Consider the following 19,127-nt stretch of genomic DNA (forward strand, 5'->3'; position numbering starts at 1 on the left):
GGCCCGAAGCTCTTCCTGCAGTCCAAGGCCTTGGAGCTCGGGGGCTGCGCCCGGCGCTGCCGCAGCTGCTCCCGGCCCCGGCTCCCGGCCAGGCGGGCGAAGGCGGCTTTGTATTTACGGTCGAAGGCCGCTGGGGGGCGGCCGTGAGCAGGGCCCGAGCCGGACCCACGGCACCCGGAGCCTGACCCATAGCACCCACAGCACCCAGAGCCTGCCCCATAGCACCCAGACCTGACCCATAGCACCCACAGCACCCCAGAGCCTGCCCCATAGCACCCCGAGCCGGACCCATAGCACCCAGAGCCTGCCCCATAGCACCCACAGCACCCAGAGCCTGACCCACAGCACCCAGAGCCTGCCCCATAGCACCCCGAGCCGGACCCATAGCACCCAGACCTGACCCATAGCACCCACAGCACCCAGAGCCTGCCCCATAGCACCCAGAGCCGGACCCATAGCACCCAGACCTGACCCATAGCACCCACAGCACCCCAGAGCCTGCCCCATAGCACCCAGAGCCTGTCCCATAGCACCCAGAGCCTGTCCCATAGCACCCAGAGCCTGCCCCATAGCACCCGAGAGCCTGCCCCATAGCACCCAGAGCCTGCGTCATAGCACCCCAGAGCACCCCAGAGCCTGCCCCATAGCACCCCAGACCCTGCCCCATAGCACCCAGAGCCTGCCCCATAGCACCCCAGAGCCTGCCCCATGGCACCCAGAGCCTGCCCCATAGCACCCACAGCACCCAGAGCCTGACCCACAGCACCCCAGAGCCTGCCCCATAGCACCCCAGAGTCTGTCCCACGGCACCCAGAGCCTGCCCCATAGCACCCGGAGCCTGCCCCATAGCAGCCAGAGCCTGACCCACAGTACCCACAGCACCTGCCCCACAGCACCCAGAGCCTGCCCCATAGCACCCAGAGCCTGCCCCATAGCACCCCAGAGCCTGCCCCATAGCACCCAGAGCCTGCGTCATAGCACCCCAGAGCACCCCAGAGCCTGCCCCATAGCACCCCAGACCCTGCCCCATAGCACCCAGAGCCTGCCCCATAGCACCCCAGAGCCTGCCCCATAGCACCCAGAGCCTGCCCCATAGCACCCCAGACCCTGCCCCATAGCACCCAGAGCCTGCCCCATAGCACCCCAGACCCTGCCCCATAGCACCCAGAGCCTGCCCCATAGCACCCCAGAGCCTGCCCCATGGAACCCAGAGCCTGCCCCATAGCACTCATAGCAACCCATGGAGCCCCATAGCACCCAGAGCCTGCCCCACACCACCCGGAGCACCCCAGCCCCTGCCCCATAGCACCCCATGGAGCTCCAGAGCACCCCAGAGCCTGGCCCATCGCACCCCATGGAGCCCCAGAGCCTGCCCCATAGCACTCTGAGCCTGCCCCATAGAGCCCCACAGCCTGCCCCATAGCACCCATTGCACCCAGCGCCTGCCCTAGAGCACCCCATAACCTGTCCCATAGCACCCATCACCTGCCCCACAGAGCCCCATCTCCTGCCCCATAGCACCCATAGCACCCCATTGCCTGCCCCATAGCATCCCATCGCCTGCCCCATAGCACCCCACTGCCTGCCCCATAGCATCCCATCGCCTGCCCCATAGCACCCCACTGCCTGCCCCATAGCATCCCATCACCTCCCCCATAGCCCCCCAACCCCCCCCACTTCCCTCCCCCTTACCAATATCCACGTGCTCCCTTCCCAGCGCCGCCAGCGTCAGGAACAGGATTTCCCTATAGATGCTCCTATGGGGCAGGCGCGCAGTGACCCCCATTGCAATGGGGCTGGGGGGGGGAGGGGATCTATGGGGCAGAGGGGGAGGGTCCCGGTACCTCGGGGGGGGCAGGGGCCCGCCGGGGGTGTCGAGCAGGAGGGCGATGGCTTTGTGCACCTCGCCCAGCCCCACATGGCTCAGCACCGCCTCCAGGAAGGCCAAGGAGAACGGGGCGCCGGGGGGCAGGCGCGCGGGGAAGCGCGTGGGGACGTGGCCTGGGGGGGACAGGGAGGGAAGGAGACCCATAGAGACCCATAGAGAGACATAGAGAGACATAGAGACCCATAGAGACCCCATAGGGACCCATAGAGACCCATAGAGACCCATAGAGACACATAGAGAGACATAGAGACCCATAGGGACCCATAGAGACCCATAGAGAGACATAGAGAGACATAGAGACCCATAGAGACACATAGAGACACATAGAGACCCATAGAGAGACATAGAGAGACATAGAGAGACATAGAGACCCATAGAGACCCATAGAGACCCATAGAGACCCCATAGAGAGACATAGAGAGACATAGAGACCCATAGAGACCCATAGAGACCCATAGAGACCCATAGAGAGACATAGAGAGACATAGAGACCCATAGAGACCCATAGAGAGACATAGAGAGACATAGAGACCCATAGAGACCCCATAGGGACCCATAGAGACACATAGAGAGACATAGAGAGACATAGAGAGACATAGAGACCATAGAGACCCCATAGAGAGACATAGAGAGACATAGAGAGACATAGAGACCCATAGAGACCCATAGAGAGACATAGAGACCCATAGAGACCCATAGAGAGACATAGAGACCCATAGAGACCCCATAGAGAGACATAGAGAGACATAGAGACCCATAGAGACCCATAGAGACCCATAGAGACCCATAGAGAGACATAGAGAGACATAGAGACACATAGAGAGACATAGAGAGACATAGAGAGACATAGAGACACATAGAGACCCATAGAGAGACATAGAGAGACATAGAGACCCATAGAGACCCATAGAGAGACATAGAGAGACATAGAGAGACATAGAGACCATAGAGAGACATAGAGACACATAGAGACACATAGAGACCCATAGAGACCCATAGAGACACATAGAGACCCATAGAGAGACATAGAGACCCATAGAGAGACCATAGGGACCCATAGAGACCCATAGAGAGACCATAGGGACCCATAGAGACCCATAGAGAGACATAGAGAGACATAGAGACACATAGAGAGACATAGAGACCCCATAGGGACCCATAGAGACCCATAGAGACCCATAGAGAGACATAGAGAGACATAGAGAGACATAGAGACCATAGAGACCCATAGAGACCCCATAGGGACCCATAGAGACCCATAGAGACCCATAGAGACCCATAGAGAGACATAGAGAGACATAGAGAGACATAGAGAGACATAGAGAGACCATAGGGACCCATAGAGAGAGCATAGAGACCCATAGAGAGACATAGAGCACCCATAGAGAGACCATAGAGACCCATAGAGACCCATAGAGACACATAGAGACACATAGCGACCCATAGAGACCCATAGAGAGACATAGAGAGACATAGAGACCCATAGAGACCCATAGAGACCCATAGAGACCATAGAGACCCATAGAGACCCATAGAGACCCATAGAGACACATAGAGAGACATAGAGACCCATAGAGACCCATAGAGACCATAGAGACCCATAGAGACCCATAGAGAGACATAAAGAGACATAGAGACCCATAGAGACCCATAGAGACACATAGAGACCCATAGAGACCCACAGAGACCCCATAGAGACCCATAGAGACCCACAGAGAACCATTGTGCCCCGTAGAGACCCACAGCGCCCCATAAAGCCCCCCAGCGCCCCATAGCGCCCCATAGCGCCCCCCAGTGCCCCATACAGCCCCCCAGTGCCCCATGGCGCCCCATAGCGCCCCATAGCGCCCCCCAGTGCCCCATAGCGCCCCATAGCGCCCCACAGCGCCCCATAGCGCCCCATAGTGCCCCATAGCGCCCCATAGCGCCCCACAGCGCCCCATAGCGCCCCATAGCGCCCCCCAGTGCCCCATAGCGCCCCATAGCGCCCCACAGCGCCCCATAGCGCCCCCCACTCACTGTGCAGGCGCCAGAGCACGTAAAGGGGGGGGCAGGCGTCGGGCTCTGGGGCCAGGACGTCCCAAAGGAGCCGCACGCGGACGTGGGGGGAGCCCGGGGGGTGCAGCTGGGGGGGGGACCCCAAAACCTCCTCAGGGCAGGCCCAGGACCCCCCCATTGCCCCATAACCCCCCATAACCCCCCATTGCCCCATAACCCCACATTGCCCCATAACCACCCCATAACCCCCCATTGCCCCATAACCCCCCCATAACCCCCCATTGCCCCATAACCCACCCCATAACCCCCCATTGCCCCATAACCCCCCCATAACCCCCCATAACCCCCCATTGCCCCATAACCCCCCCATAACCCCCCATTGCCCCATAACCCACCCCATAACCCCCCATTGCCCCATAACCCCCCCATAACCCCCCATTGCCCCATAACCCCCCCATAACCCCCCATTGCCCCATAACCCCCCCATTGCCCCATAACCCACCCCATAACCCCCCATTGCCCCATAACCCCCCCATAACCCCCCATTGCCCCATAACCCCCCCATACCCCCCCATTGCCCCATAACCCCCCATAACCCCCCATTGCCCCATAACCCCCCCATAACCCCCCATTGCCCCATAACCCCCCATAACCCCCCATTGCCCCATAACCCACCCCATAACCCCCCATTGCCCCATAACCCCCATAACCCCCCATTGCCCCATAACCCCCCCATAACCCCCCATAACCACCCCATAACCCCCCCATAACCCCCCCCCCCATAACCCCCATTGCCCCATAACCCCCCATAACCCCCCATTGCCCCATACCCCCATAACCCCCATTGCCCCATAACCCCCCCCCCATTGCCCCATAACCCACCCCATAACCCCCCATTGCCCCATAACCCCCCCATAACCCCCCATTGCCCCATAACACCCCATACCCCCCATTACCCCATTGACCCCCATTGCCCCCCATAGCCCCCCATTGCCCCATAGCCCCCCATAACCCCCCATAACCCCCCATACCCCCCATAACCCCATAACCCCCCATTGCCCCCATTACCCCCATAACCCCCCATTGCCCCATAACCCACCCCATAACCCCCCATTGCCCCATAACCCCACATTGCCCCATAACCCACCCCATAACCCCCCATTGCCCCATAACCCCCCATTGCCCCATAACCCCCCCATAACCCCCCATTGCCCCATAACCCCCCCATAACCCCCCATTGCCCCATAACCCACCCCATAACCCCCTATTGCTCCATAACCCAACCCATACTGTGCCCCATAACCCACCCCATTGCCCCATAACCCCCCCATTGCCCCATAACCCCCCATTGCCCCATAACCACCCCATAACCCCCCACTGCCCCATAACCCACCCCATAACCCCCCATTGCCCCATAACCACCCCATAACCCCCCATTGCCCCATAACCCACCCCATACTGTGCCCCATAACACCCCATTGCCCCATAACCCAACCCATACTGTGCCCCATAACCAACCTCCTGTTGCCCCATAACCTACCCCATATTGTGCCCCATAACCCCCCCATAACCCACCCCCCATTGCCCCATACCCCCCCATCACCCCATAACCCCCCATCACCCCATACCCCCCTCATCACCCCATAACCCCCCCAATGCCCCCTACCTGCCCCACAACCCCATAAGCCCATCACCCCATAACCCCTTCATCACCCCATCACCCCATTACCCCATAACCCCATCACCCCATAACCCCTTCATCACCCCATCACCCCATTACCCCATAACCCCATCAACCCATAACCCCCCCCATCACCCCATAACCACCCCCCCGTTACCTCTGTGTGCCCATAACCTACCCCATGACCCCCCCCCATCACCCCATAACCCCTCCATCACCCCATAACCCCCCCATCACCCCATAACCCCCCCATCACTCCATAACCCCTGCATCACCCCATAACCCCATTACCCCATAACCCCATCAACCCATACCCCCCCCATCACCCCATAACCCCATTACCCCATAACCACATCACCCCATAACCCCATCACCCCCATAACCACATCACCCCATAACCCCATCACCCCATAACCCCCCCATCACCCCATAACCCCATTACCCCATAACCCCCCCACCTCCATAACCCCTGCATCACCCCATAACCCCATTACCCCATACCCCCCCATCACCCCATAACCCCATCACCCCATAACCCCATCACCCCATACCCCCCATCACCCCATAACCCCATCACCCCATAACCCCCCCATCACCCCATAACCCCATCACCCCATAACCCCCCCATCACCCCATAACCCCATTACCCCATAACCCCATCACCCCATAACCCCCCCATCACCCCACCCCATTACCCCATAACCCCATCACCCCATAACCCCCCCATCACCCCATAACCCCATTACCCCATAACCCCATCACCCCATACCCCCCCCATCACCCCATAACCCCCCCATCACCCCATAACCCCCCCATCACCCCATACCCCCCCCATCACCCCATAACCCCATCACCCCATAACCCCCCCATCACCCCATAACCCCCCCATCACCCCATACCCCCCCCATCACCCCATAACCCCATCACCCCATAACCCCCCCATCACCCCATAACCCCCCCATCACCCCATACCCCCCCCATCACCCCATAACCCCCCCATCACCCCATAACCCCCCCATCACCCCATAACCCCATTACCCCATAACCCCATCACCCCATAACCCCCCCATCACCCCATAACCCCATTACCCCATAACCCCCCCCCATCACCCCATCACCCCCCCCATCACCCCATCCCCCCATCACCCCATAACCCCATCACCCCATAACCCCCCCATCACCCCATAACCCCTCCATCACCCCATAACCCCCCCATCACCCCATAACCCCCCCATCACCCCATAACCCCTCCATCACCCCATACCCCCCCACCACCCCATATCCCCCCCCGTTACCTCTGCGTGCCCCGCTCCGTGGGGCAGGGGCTGGGGCTGGGGCAGGAGGAGCTGGGGCAGGGCCGAGGGCAGCGCCAGGCGCCGGAAGAACCACAGCAAATTCCAGTAGAGGATGGGCCGAGCCCCCCGCAGCGCCGCCCCCGCCAGCGCCGCGCCCCCCTCGGCCTCCAGCGCCCGCTCCAGCTCCTTGCGCAGAACCAGGGGGCTCAGGTACGGGAAGGAAGAGAGGTCCTGGAGCGGGGGTGGAGAGGGGATGGGGGGGGTGAGAATGGGGGGTGGGGGGGAGAGAGAGAGGGGGGGATGGGGGATGGGGAGGGGGAGAGAGGGGGATGGGGGGGAGAGAGAGGGGATGGGGGATGGGGGAGGGGGGTGAGAATGGGGGGTGGGGGGAGTGGGGGGGAGAGAGAGGGGATGGGGGGCATGGGGGGGATGGGGGGGGAATGGGGGGGATGGGGAGGGGGAGAGAGGGGGATGGGGGGGATTGGGGGGAGGGGGGGAATGGGGGAAAAATGGGGGGCTGCAGGGGGCGGTAGAGAGGGGGCAATGGGGTGCAGTGGGGGTGCAATGGGGGTGCAATGGCAGTGGGGGTGCAGTAGGGGTGCAATGGGGGTTCAATGGCAATGGGGGTGCAATGGGGGTTCAATGGCAATGGGGGTGCAATGGGGGTTCAATGGGGGTGCAGTGGCAATGGGGGTGCAGTGGGGGTGCAATGGGGGTGCAATGGCAGTGGGGGTGCAATGGGGGTGCAATGGGGGTTCAATGGCAATGGGGGTGCAGTAGGGGTGCAATGGGGGTTCAATGGCAATGGGGGTGCAATGGGGGTGCAATGGGGGTTCAATGGCAATGGGGGTGCAATGGGGGTTCAATGGCAATGGGGGTGCAGTGGCAATGGGGGTTCAATGGCAATGGGGTTTCAATGGCAATGGGGGTTCAATGGCAATGGGGGTGCAGTGGCAATGGGGGTTCAATGGCAATGGGGGTTCAATGGCAATGGGGGTTCAATGGCAATGGGGGTTCAATGGCAATGGGGGTGCAGTGGCAATGGGGGTTCAATGGCAATGGGGGTTCAATGGCAATGGGGGTTCAAGGGCAATGGGGGTGCAGTGGCAATGGGGGTTCAATGGCAATGGGGGTTCAATGGCAATGGGGTTTCAATGGCAATGGGGGTTCAATGGCAATGGGGGTTCAAGGGCAATGGGGGTGCAGTGGCAATGGGGGTTCAATGGCAATGGGGGTTCAATGGCAATGGGGGTGCAGTGGCAATGGGGGTTCAATGGCAATGGGGTTTCAATGGCAATGGGGGTTCAATGGCAATGGGGGTGCAATGGGGTTTCAATGGCAATGGGGGTGCAGTGGCAATGGGGGTTCAATGGCAATGGGGTTTCAATGGCAATGGGGGTTCAATGGCAATGGGGTTTCAATGGCAATGGGGGTTCAATGGCAATGGGGGTGCAGTGGCAATGGGGGTTCAATGGCAATGGGAGTATCAATGGCAATGGGGGTGCAGTGGGGGTTCAATGGCAATGGGGGTGCAGTGGGGGTGCAGTGGCAATGGGGGTGCAGTGGCAATGGGGGTTCAAGGGCAATGGGGGTGCAGTGGGGGTTCAATGGCAATGGGGGTGCAGTGGCAATGGGGGTTCAATGGCAATGGGGGTTCAATGGCAATGGGGGTTCAATGGCAATGGGGGTTCAAGGGCAATGGGGGTGCAATGGGGGTTCAATGGCAGTGGGGGTTCAATGGCAATGGGGGTGCAGTGGGGGTGCAGTGGCAATGGGGGTTCAATGGCAATGGGGGTGCAGTGGCAATGGGGGTGCAGTGGCAATGGGGGTGCAGTGGGGGTTCAATGGCAGTGGGGGTTCAAGTGGGTGCAGTGGCGGGGGGTGCCCGCAGGGGGCGGTACCGAGGCGGCTCCGTTGCTCCCTTCCCCGTCGGCCTCATCCAGCTCCAGGCAGCGGCGGCGGTCGCTGAGCACCGGGCCCGGGGGGGGGCTGGGGCCGGAGGGGTCCGGCTCGGGGGGGCTGGGGGGGGGAGGAAGAAGAGGGGGGGATGGAGGGGACCCCACAGCCCCCACTGGGGGGGGGGGTGGGGTCGGGGGGGGGGGGGAAGGATGCGAAGGGGGGGGCTTAGGGATATTGGGATGGATGCGGGATGCTGGGGACACAAGGGAGACATTAGGGACACTGGGAATACTGGGATGGATTCAGGATGCTGGGGCCTTCCTAATGATGGAAGGGTGTGGGGATCCAGTGGGAAGCAAAGGGGGATGCTGGGGACACAAGGGAGACACTGGGGACACTGGGAATACTGGGATGGATGTGGGATGCTGGGGTCTGCTCCCAGAGGATACAAGGATGGGGAGTCTAGTGGGACACTGGGAACACTGGGATGGATGTGGGATGCTGGGGTCTGCTCCCAGAGGATGCAAGGATGGGGGAGTCCAGTGGGAATCAAAGAGGGATATTGGGATGGATGCGGGATGCTGGGGTCAGCTCCCAGAGGATACAAGGATGGGGAGTCTAGTGGGACACTGGGAACACTGGGATGGATGTGGGATGCTGGGGTCTGCTCCCAGAGGATGCAAGGATGGGGGAGTCCAGTGGGAATCAAAGAGGGATATTGGGATGGATGCGGGATGCTGGGGTCAGCTCCCAGAGCATGGAAGTACGGGGGATGCTAGAGGAGGGATGTGGATCTAGTCGCTACCTCCGGAGGATGAAGGATGCAATGGGTGGGTTTGGGACCAGCGGGGACACCGGGATGGATGTGGGATGCTGGGGTCTGCTCCCAGAGCATGGAAGTACAGGGGATGCTAAGGGGGGGATGTGGATCCAGGGGCTTCCTCCGGAGGATGAAGGATGCAAAGGGGGGGGATTGGGACCAGCGGGGACACCGGGATGGAAGCGGGATGCTGGGGTCTGCTCCCAGAGGATACAAGGAGGGGGGATGCTAAGGGGGGGATGTGGATCCAGGGGCTTCCTCCGGAGGATGAAGGATGCAAAGGGGGGGGATTGGGACCAGCGAGGACACCGGGATGGATGCGGGATGCTGGGGTCTGCTCCCAGAGCATGGAAGTACGGGGGATGCTAAGGGGGGGGATGTGGATCCAGGGGCTTCCTCCGGAGGATGAAGGATGCAAAGGGGGGGGATTGGGACCAGCGGGGACACCGGGATGGATGCGGGATGCTGGGGTCTGCTCCCGGAGGATACAAGGATGGGGGATGCTAAGGGGGGGATGTGGATCCAGGGGCTTCCTCCGGAGGATGAAGGATGCAATGGGGGGGGATTGGGACCAGCGGGGACACCGGGATGGATGCGGGGTGCTGGGGCTGCGGGCGCTGGGTACCCGTGGGGCTGCTGGAAGTGCCGGATCTCGATGCTGAGGAAGGGCAGGAAGGGGCGGGCGCAGAAGGGGCAGGTGCTGGTGAGCGTGGAGTCGTCCGAGCTCCATCCGGCCATCACCTCCTCGTCGTAGACCAGCGCCCCACAGGCCTGGCACCGCGAGCAGCTCGACAGCAGCACCTGCCCCATCAGCCCCATAGAGAGCCATGGGGCGGAGGGAGGGGAGGGGAGGAAGGGGGCAGGATGGGACCGCCCCCCCCCCCCCCCCCCGTGCTCACCTCCATAGCGGGGGCTCCTCCTCCGGAGCCCCATGGGGATCGGAGGCTTTGGGAACGCCGGAGCTTCCCAGGGAGGTGTCGGAGAGGTCCAGGTCGCTGCCCAGGGATGCGGAGCTCTGAGGGATACAGGGCAGGGAGCACGGAGCTGAACGGGGCACGGGGAGCAGCCATAGGGATGGGGGAGCAGGTCCCATAGGAATGAGGCTGGGAGCGCTGGGGAGGAGCTGAGGAGGGAGGTCAGAGCGGCTGCCAGGGGGTGATGGGGATGCAGGGATGGTCAGGGATATAGGGATGCTATGGGATACAGGGATGCTCAGGGATATAGGGATGCTCGGGGATACAGGGATGATCAGGGATACAGGGATGCTCGGGGATACAGGGATGCTCGAAGATGCAGAGATGCTCTGGGATACAGAGATGCTCCGCGATACAGGGATGCTCGGGGATACAGGGATGCTCGAGGATGCAGAGATGCTCTGGGATACAGGGATGCTCAGGGATACAGGGTACTCAGTGATAAAGGCATGCTCGGGGATACAGGGATGCTCGGGGATACAGGGATGCTCGGAGATGCAGGGATGCTCGGGGATACAGGGATGCTCGGGGATACAGGGATGCTCGGAGATGCAGGGATGCTCGGGGATACAGGGATGCTCGGGGATACAGGGATGCTCGGAGATGCAGGGATGCTCGGGGATACAGGGATGCTCGGGGATACAGGGATGCTCAGGGATACAGGGATGCTCAGGGATGCAGGGATGCTCGGGGATACAGGGATGCTCGGGGATACAGGGATGCTCTGGGATACAGGGATGCTGCAGAGGGATCTTCCTCAGGCACAGGACAAGGAGTGAGGGGTTCAAATTGGAACAGGGGGATTTTGGCTGGACACAGGGAAGTTCTTCCCATTGACACAGGGAAGTTCTTCCCTGTGAGGGTGGGGGGACACTGGGATGGGTTGAATGGAGAAGGTTTGGATGCCCCATCCCTGGCAGTGCTCACGTCCAGCTTGGACCAACCTGCCCTATGGACACTGCCCCTTCCCATGGATCTGAATGAGCTTTATCCCACCCATCCCACTCCATCCCATCCCACCCCATCCTACCCTATCCATCCATCCCATCCATTCCAGCCCATCCATTCCAGCCCATCCCATTCCAGCCCATCCCACCCATCCTGCCCATCCATCCCATCCACCCCATCCCCATCCCATCCATCCCATTGATCCCTACCCACCCATCCCATCCCATCCCACCCCATCCATTCCAGCCCATCCCATTCCATCCCACCCATCCTATCCCATTCCATCCCATCTCACCCATCCTATCCCATCCACCCCATTGATTCCTACCCACCCATCCCATTCCATCCCATCCCCACCCCATCCCATCCATCCCATCCCACCCATCCTATCCCATCCATCCCATCCACCCCATCCCATCCATCCCATCCCATCCATCCCATCCACCCCATTGCATCCATCCCATCCCATCCCATCCATCCCATCCATCCCATCCACCATCCATCCACATCCCATCCATCCCATCCCACCCATCCTATCCCCCATCCCTCCCATCCACCCCATCCCCACCCCATCCATCCCATCCCATTGATCCCCACCCACCCATCCCATCCCACCCATTCCAGCCCATCCCATCCCACCCCCATCCCATTCCATTCCAGCCCATCCCACCCATCCATCCACATCCATCATCCATCCCACCCATCCCATCATCCACCCATCCCCATCCCCACCCCATCCCCCACCCCATCCATCCATCCCTCCCCACGCCGCACCCCACGGGTACCTCGGATGCAGTGGACTCCGGGCGCTGCCGGGACCTCAGCAACGACCCCATGGGGCTGCGCCGTGGGGCTGGGGGGGCGTCCCCCTCCCAGGGCTCGGGGCCGGGGCCGGGGGGGGCGAGGGCCGGGCCCCTCTTCCCGGGGGACAGGAGCTGCTGGAGCTTGGCCGCCAGCCCCCGGCGCGGCGTCGCCGCCCCCCCCGGGCCCCCCCCGGCCTCCTCCGCACCCGAGGGGCTCCCATGGGGAGCGGGGGGCGGGGGGGGCGGCCCCGGGACCCCCCCTTGGGAGCCCTCGGGCCGGGGGGGGCCGGGGGCGCTGACGCTGCCGCTCCTCTGCAGCCGCGGAGCCGGGGGGGGGTCCTGGAGGCTGCGCCCGGCCCACGTGGTTTGGCGCTGCAGGGGGGGCCGGGGGGCTGCGGGGGGGGCAATGGGGTCAGTGGCAGACGATGGGGGTCTGTGGGGTCAATGGGGGTCTATGGGGTCATCGAGGGTCGATGAGAGTCAGCGGGAGACAATGGGGGTCTATGGGAGTCAATGGGGGTCAATGGGGGTCTATGGGGTCAATGGGGGTCTATGGGGTCATCGAGGGTCGATGAGAGTCAGCGGGAGACAATGGGGGTCTATGGGAGTCAATGGGGGTCAATGGGGGTCTATGGGGTCAATGGGGGTCTATGGGGTCATCGAGGGTCGAGGAGAGTCAGCGGGAGACAATGGGGGTCAATGGGAGTCAATGGGGGTCAATGGGGGTCTACGGGGTCAATGGGGGTCTATGGGGTCATCGAGGGTCGATGAGAGTCAGTGGGAGACAATGGGGGTCAATGGGAGTCAATGGGGGTCAATGGGGGTCTGTGGGGTCAATGGGGGTCTATGGGGTCAATAGGGTCATCGAGGGTCGATGAGGGTCAGTGGGAGACAATGGGGGTCTATGGGGGTCTATGGGGTCAATATGGTAATCAAGGGTCAAAGAGTCAGTGGGAGACAATGGGGGTCTATGGGGTCAATGGGTGTCTACAGGGTCAATAGGGTCATCGAGGGTCGATGAGGGTCAATGGGAGTCAATGGGGGTCAATGGGGGTCAGTGGGTATCAATGGGAGTCAATGGGGGTCAACATGGGTCAGTGAGTGTCAATGGGGACAGTGAGTGTCAGTGGGGTTAATGAGTGCCAATGGGGGTCAATGAGGGTCAATGGGCATCAACGGGTGTCAGTGGGGTCGATGAGGGTCAACGGGCATCAATGAGGGTCAATGGCAGTCAATGGGGTCAACGGGGGTCAATGAGGGTCAATGGGGGTCAATCAGGGTCAACGGGAGTCAATGGGATCAATGACTGTCAAAGGGGTGTCACTGGGAGTCAACGACTGTCAATAGGGGTCAATGGCTGTCAATGTGGTGTCATTGGGAGTCAATAAGAGTCAACAGGTGTCAATGGGAGCCCATGGCTGTCAATAGGGGTCAATGCCTGTCAATGGGGGTCAATGGTTGTCAATGGGGGTCAATGGTTGTCTGTGGGAATCAACAGCTGTCAATGGGTATCAATGGCTGTCAATGGGAGTCAATGGATGTCAACAGCTGTCAATGGGGTCAATGGCTGTCAATGGGGGTCAATGACTGTCAATAGGGGTCAATGGCTGTCAATGTGGTGTCATTGGGAGTCAATAAGAGTCAACAGGTGTCAATGGGAGTCCATGGCTGTCAATAGGGGTCCATGCCTGTCAATGGGGGTCAATGGTTGTCAATGGGGGTCAATGGCTGTCAATGGGAATCAACGGCTGTCAATGGGTATCAATGGCTGTCAATGGATGTCAACGGCTGTCAATGGGGTCAATGGATGTCAATGGGGGCTGTCAATGTCAATGTGGTCAATGGCTGTCAATGTGGTGCCATTGGGAGTCAATGAAGGTCAATGGGAGTCCATGGCTGTCAATGGGGGTCAATGGGTATCAATGGCTGTCAGTGGGGGTCAATGGCTGTCAATGGGGTCAATGGCTGTCAATGGGGTCAATGGCTGTCAATGTGGTGCCATTGGGAGTCAATGAAGGTCAATGGGAGTCCATGGCTGTCAATGGGGATCAATGACTGTCAATGGGGGTCAATGACTGTCAATGGGGGTCAACGACTGTCAATGGGGGTCAATGGCTGTCCATGGCCCGTCCCCCCCCCCCCATCACCTACCCCCCTCAATGCCGGTGCCTCCTTGGCGCTGGCGCTGCCGCAGGGGCTGCCGGAACCGCGCCGCCCCCAGCACCACGTTGCGGAGCTTGGCCCAGCGCTGCCGCGCGCTCTGGGTACCCGACGGCCACTTGCTCTCCAGCACCGCCTGCACCGGGTGGGGGGGGACCACAGGGATCAGCACCCATCGGGACACCCCCCCCCCCTACAACCCCCCCCTTCATCCCCATCCACCCCCCATCACCATCACCCTGTTGTAGTAACCGTAGGTGACGGCGTTGGGGACGATGCCGGCGCGCTTCATCTCCAGCATCACGCGCACCGAGAGCACGGGCTCCCCGTACTGCCCGCAGAGCTGGAGCAGGACGCGGTAACACACCTGTGGGGTGGGGAGGACACCCATTAAAGGGGTCTGGGACCCCTAACCACCCACAACCCCCCCCCCCACTTTAGCACCCACCACATCGGGCAGCACCACACGGTGAGCCTCCATGCGGCGCAGGACGTCGTAGGCCAAGTGCAGCGCGGGCAGCTTGGCCGGCGCGGCGCGGACGTGGGTGGGCAGGTAAAGGAACCAGAGCCCATAGCAGTGCCCCAGCAGGCACCGGCCCCACATGTCGGGGACCGAGGAGTACTTCTGGGCCACGCGCTGGGCCACCTTCATCTCCTATGGGGAGGAAGAGGAGGCAGTGATGGAGAAAGGGGGGGGCGGGTGATGATGAGCATCCTGCATCCCGCGCCGGCCCCACTGACCTGCTTGGTGCGGCATGGGGCTGGGCTGCTGGGGGCACTGCTCCGGGCCTGGCACAGCTGAGCCACCAAGGGGTCCCGGGGGGCTCCAGGAGCTCGGGGCGCAGCGTGGGGAAGCCATCGTAGCTATGGGGTGAAGGGGGGGGGGGTTATGGGGTGAGGTGGGGGGCGCAATGGGGAGATGATGGGGATAAAGGTGGGGGGCTCACTGGTATTTGGCGGGCAGCTCGGAGCCGTCGGGGGCCACCGGATGCTCCGGGGGGGAGATGAAGACGGTGTGCTCCCCCCCCGAGCATCGTCCAGCTCCAGCAATGGGGTGTCCTCAGGCTTCTCTAGGTCCGGCTGTACCTGGGGATGGAGATGCGGGGGTCAATGGGGATGGGGGGGTCAATGGGGATGGGGGGGGCAATGGGGATGGAGGGGGCAATGGGGATGGGGGGGTCAATGGGGATGGGGGGGTCAATGGGGATGGAGGGGTCAATGGGGATAGAGGGGGTCAATGGGGATGGAGGGGGTCAATGGGGATAGAGGGGGTCAATGGGGATGGAGGGGGTCAATGGGGATGGGGGGATCAATGGGGATGGAGGGGGTCAATGGGGATGGGGGGATCAATGGGGATGGAGGGGTCAATGGGGATGGAGAGGATCAATGGGGATGGGGGGGTCAATGGGGATGGAGGGGGTCAATGGAGATGGGGGTGTCAATGAGGATGGAAGTGTCAACGGGGACAGGGGTGTCAATGGGGATGGAGGGGGTCAATGGCAACGGAGGTGTCAATGGAGATGGAGGTGTCAATGGGGCTGGAGGTGTCAATGACAATGGGGGTGTCAATGGGGCTGGAGGTATCAATGGGGCTGGGGCTGTCAATGGCAATGGAGGTGTCAATGGGGCTGGAGGTGTCAATGGCAATGGGGGTGTCAATGGCAATGGGGGTGTCAATGGCAATGGGGGTGTCAATGGGGCTGGGGGTATCAATGGGGCTGGGGCTGTCAATGGCAATGGAGGTGTCAATGGGGCTGGAGGTGTCAATGGCAATGGGGGTGTCAATGGGGCTGGAGGTATCAATGGGGCTGGGGCTGTCAATGGCAATGGAGGTGTCAATGGGGCTGGAGGTGTCAATGGGGCTGGAGGTGTCAATGGCAATGGGGGTGTCAATGGGGCTGGGGGTATCAATGGGGCTGGGGCTGTCAATGGCAATGGGGCTGTCAATGGGGCTGGGGCTGTCAATGGCAATGGAGGTGTCAATGGGGCTGGAGCTATCAATGGGGCTGGGGCTGTCAATGGCAATGGAGGTGCCAATGGGGCTGGAGCTATCAATGGGGCTGGGGCTGTCAATGGCAATGGAGGTGTCAATGGGGCTGGGGCTGTCAATGGCAATGGAGGTGTCAATGGGGCTGGAGGTGTCAATGGGGCTGGGGCTGTCAATGGCAATGGAGGTGTCAATGGGGCTGGAGCTATCAATGGGGCTGGGGCTGTCAATGGCAATGGGGCTGTCAATGGGGCTGGGGCTGTCAATGGCAATGGAGGTGTCAATGGGGCTGGAGCTATCAATGGGGCTGGGGCTGTCAATGGCAATGGAGGTGTCAATGGGGCTGGAGGTGTCAATGGGGCTGGGGGTATCAATGGGGCTGGAGCTATCAATGGGGCTGGGGCTGTCAATGGCAATGGAGATGTCAATGGGGCTGGAGGTGTCAATGGGGCTGGGGTGTCAATGGGGCTGGGGCTGTCAATGGCAATGGAGGTGTCAATGGGGCTGGAGGTGTCAATGGCAATGGGGGTGTCAATGGGGCTGGAGGTGTCAATGACAATGGGGGTGTCAATGGGGCTGGAGGTATCAATGGGGCTGGGGCTGTCAATGGCAATGGAGGTGTCAATGGGGCTGGAGGTGTCAATGGCAATGGGGCTGTCAATGGGGCTGGAGGTATCAATGGGGCTGGGGCTGTCAATGGCAATGGAGGTGTCAATGGGGCTGGGGTGTCAATGGGGCTGGGGCTGTCAATGGGGCTGGGGCTGTCAATGGCAATGGAGGTGTCAATGGTGATGGGGCTGTCAATGGCAATGGAGGTGTCAATGGGGCTGGGCTGTCAATGGCAATGGAGGTGTCAATGGCAATGGAGGTGTCAATGGCAATGGGGGTGTCAATGGGGCTGGGGGTATCAATGGGGCTGGGGCTGTCAATGGCAATGGAGGTGTCAATGGGGCTGGAGGTGTCAATGGGGCTGGAGGTGTCAATGACAATGGGGGTGTCAATGGGGCTGGAGGTATCAATGGGGCTGGGGCTTTCAATGGCAATGGAGGTGTCAATGGGGCTGGAGGTGTCAATGGGGCTGGAGGTGTCAATGGCAATGTCAATGGGGCTGGAGGTGTCAATGGGGCTGGAGGTGTCAATGGCAATGGGGGTGTCAATGGGGCTGGGGGTATCAATGGGGCTGGGGCTGTCAATGGCAATGGAGGTGTCAATGGGGCTGGAGGTGTCAATGGCAATGGAGGTGTCAATGGGGCTGGAGGTGTCAATGGCAATGGGGGTGTCAATGGGGCTGGAGGTATCAATGGGGCTGGGGCTGTCAATGGCAATGGAGGTGTCAATGGGGCTGGAGGTGTCAATGGCAATGGAGGTGTCAATGCGGCTGGAGGTGTCAATGGGGCTGGGCTGTCAATGGGGCTGGGGCTGTCAATGGCAATGGGGGTGTCAATGGGGCTGGGGGTATCAATGGGTCTGCGCTGGGGGTCGCTGCCGCCCCACTTTGTCCACGCAGGAGTCGAAGAAGTCGAGGCCGGGCTCGCGGTCGGCGCCGAAGGAGCGGTCCTCGATGAACTGCGCGAAGAGCTGCGTGCGCAGGAGCTGCGCGTAGAAACGCTGCTCCCCCCGGTCCCGCGAGCGCAGGAACCCTGCGGCACGAGGAGGCCGTGGGGTGGGGGGTTGGGGGGGTTTGGGGGGGATGGGGGGGGGGTTGGGGGCTGTGGGCACCGGAGGGGTTGGGGGAACCAATGGGAGATGGAAGTGCCCCAAACTGCGTTCATCCCGTGTCGTGGCCCTATGGAATTGTGGTTATAGGGGTGATCCCATCCCCATCCCATCCCCATCGCATCCCATGTCCCTATGGAATCATGGCTATAGGGGGGTGATCCCATCCCCACCCCATCCCCATCCCACCCCGTGTCCCTATGGAATCGTGGTTATGGGGGGGATCCCATCCCCATCCCCATCCCCATCCCATCCCATGTCCCTATGGAATTGCGGCTATAGGGGGGTTAACCTGTCCCCACCCCATGTCCCTATGGAATCGTGGCTATGGGGGGTGCTTCCCCCACTCATAGGGGGTTTTCAACCCACCCCTTCCCTATGGCACCCCCACAGGTGGTGTCTCTCCCCACCCCCACAGGTCTCCCCCTCCCCCCACAGATGTTATCCCCCCCTCCCCCATAGATGTTGTCTCTCCCCCTCCCCCACAGATGCAGCTGTGTCTCCCCTCCCCACAGATGATGCTGTGGCCCCTCCCCCACAGGTGCTGTGCCCCTCCCCCTCACCGTGCAGCTCGAACAGGCTGTGTGTGTCGCTGCTCCCCTCCCCCACAGGTGCTGTGCCCCTCCCCCACAGGTGCTGGGCCCCTCCCCCACAGGTGCTGTGCCCCTCCCCCATAGGTGATGCTGTGCCCCTCCCCCACAGGTGCTGTGCCCCTCCCCCACAGGTGCTGTGCCCCTCCCCCTCACCGTGCAGCTCGAACAGGCTCTGTGTGTCGCTGCTCCCCTCCCCCACAGGTGATGCTGTGGCCCCTCCCCACAGGTGCTGTGCCCCTCCCCCACAGGTGATGCTGTGCCCCTCCCCCACAGGTGCTGTGCCCCTCCCCTCACCGTGCAGCTCGAACAGGCTCTGTGTGTCGCTGCTCCCCTCCCCCACAGGTGCTGTGCCCCTCCCCCACAGG

The 19,127-nt window shown here is 61.5% G+C and overlaps 1 protein-coding gene across 1 annotated transcript; it reads right to left on the reverse strand.

The window, feature by feature from the left end:
- Positions 1–5: 5 nt before the first annotated feature.
- LOC130593285 (DENN domain-containing protein 4B-like) lies at positions 6–18,093 on the reverse strand (the record flags this gene model as incomplete). The annotated part of the gene is given in 17 exon segments (XM_057398320.1): positions 6–130; positions 1,693–1,757; positions 1,845–2,001; positions 3,908–4,013; positions 6,878–7,093; positions 8,764–8,881; positions 10,216–10,382; positions 10,477–10,596; positions 12,289–12,741; positions 14,468–14,602; positions 14,705–14,833; positions 14,915–15,121; positions 15,208–15,284; positions 15,287–15,330; positions 15,414–15,498; positions 15,501–15,552; positions 17,948–18,093. Coding segments are annotated over 17 exon segments (2,402 nt in total), but the record flags the coding sequence as incomplete, so codon positions are not given.
- Positions 18,094–19,127: the final 1,034 nt, after the last annotated feature.

This window comes from Pezoporus wallicus, unplaced genomic scaffold, assembly GCF_028554395.1.
Source record: "Pezoporus wallicus isolate ANWC-B61680 ecotype Strahan unplaced genomic scaffold, APGP_CSIRO_Pwel_v1 contig_13064, whole genome shotgun sequence".
Taxonomy (NCBI): domain Eukaryota; kingdom Metazoa; phylum Chordata; class Aves; order Psittaciformes; family Psittacidae; genus Pezoporus; species Pezoporus wallicus.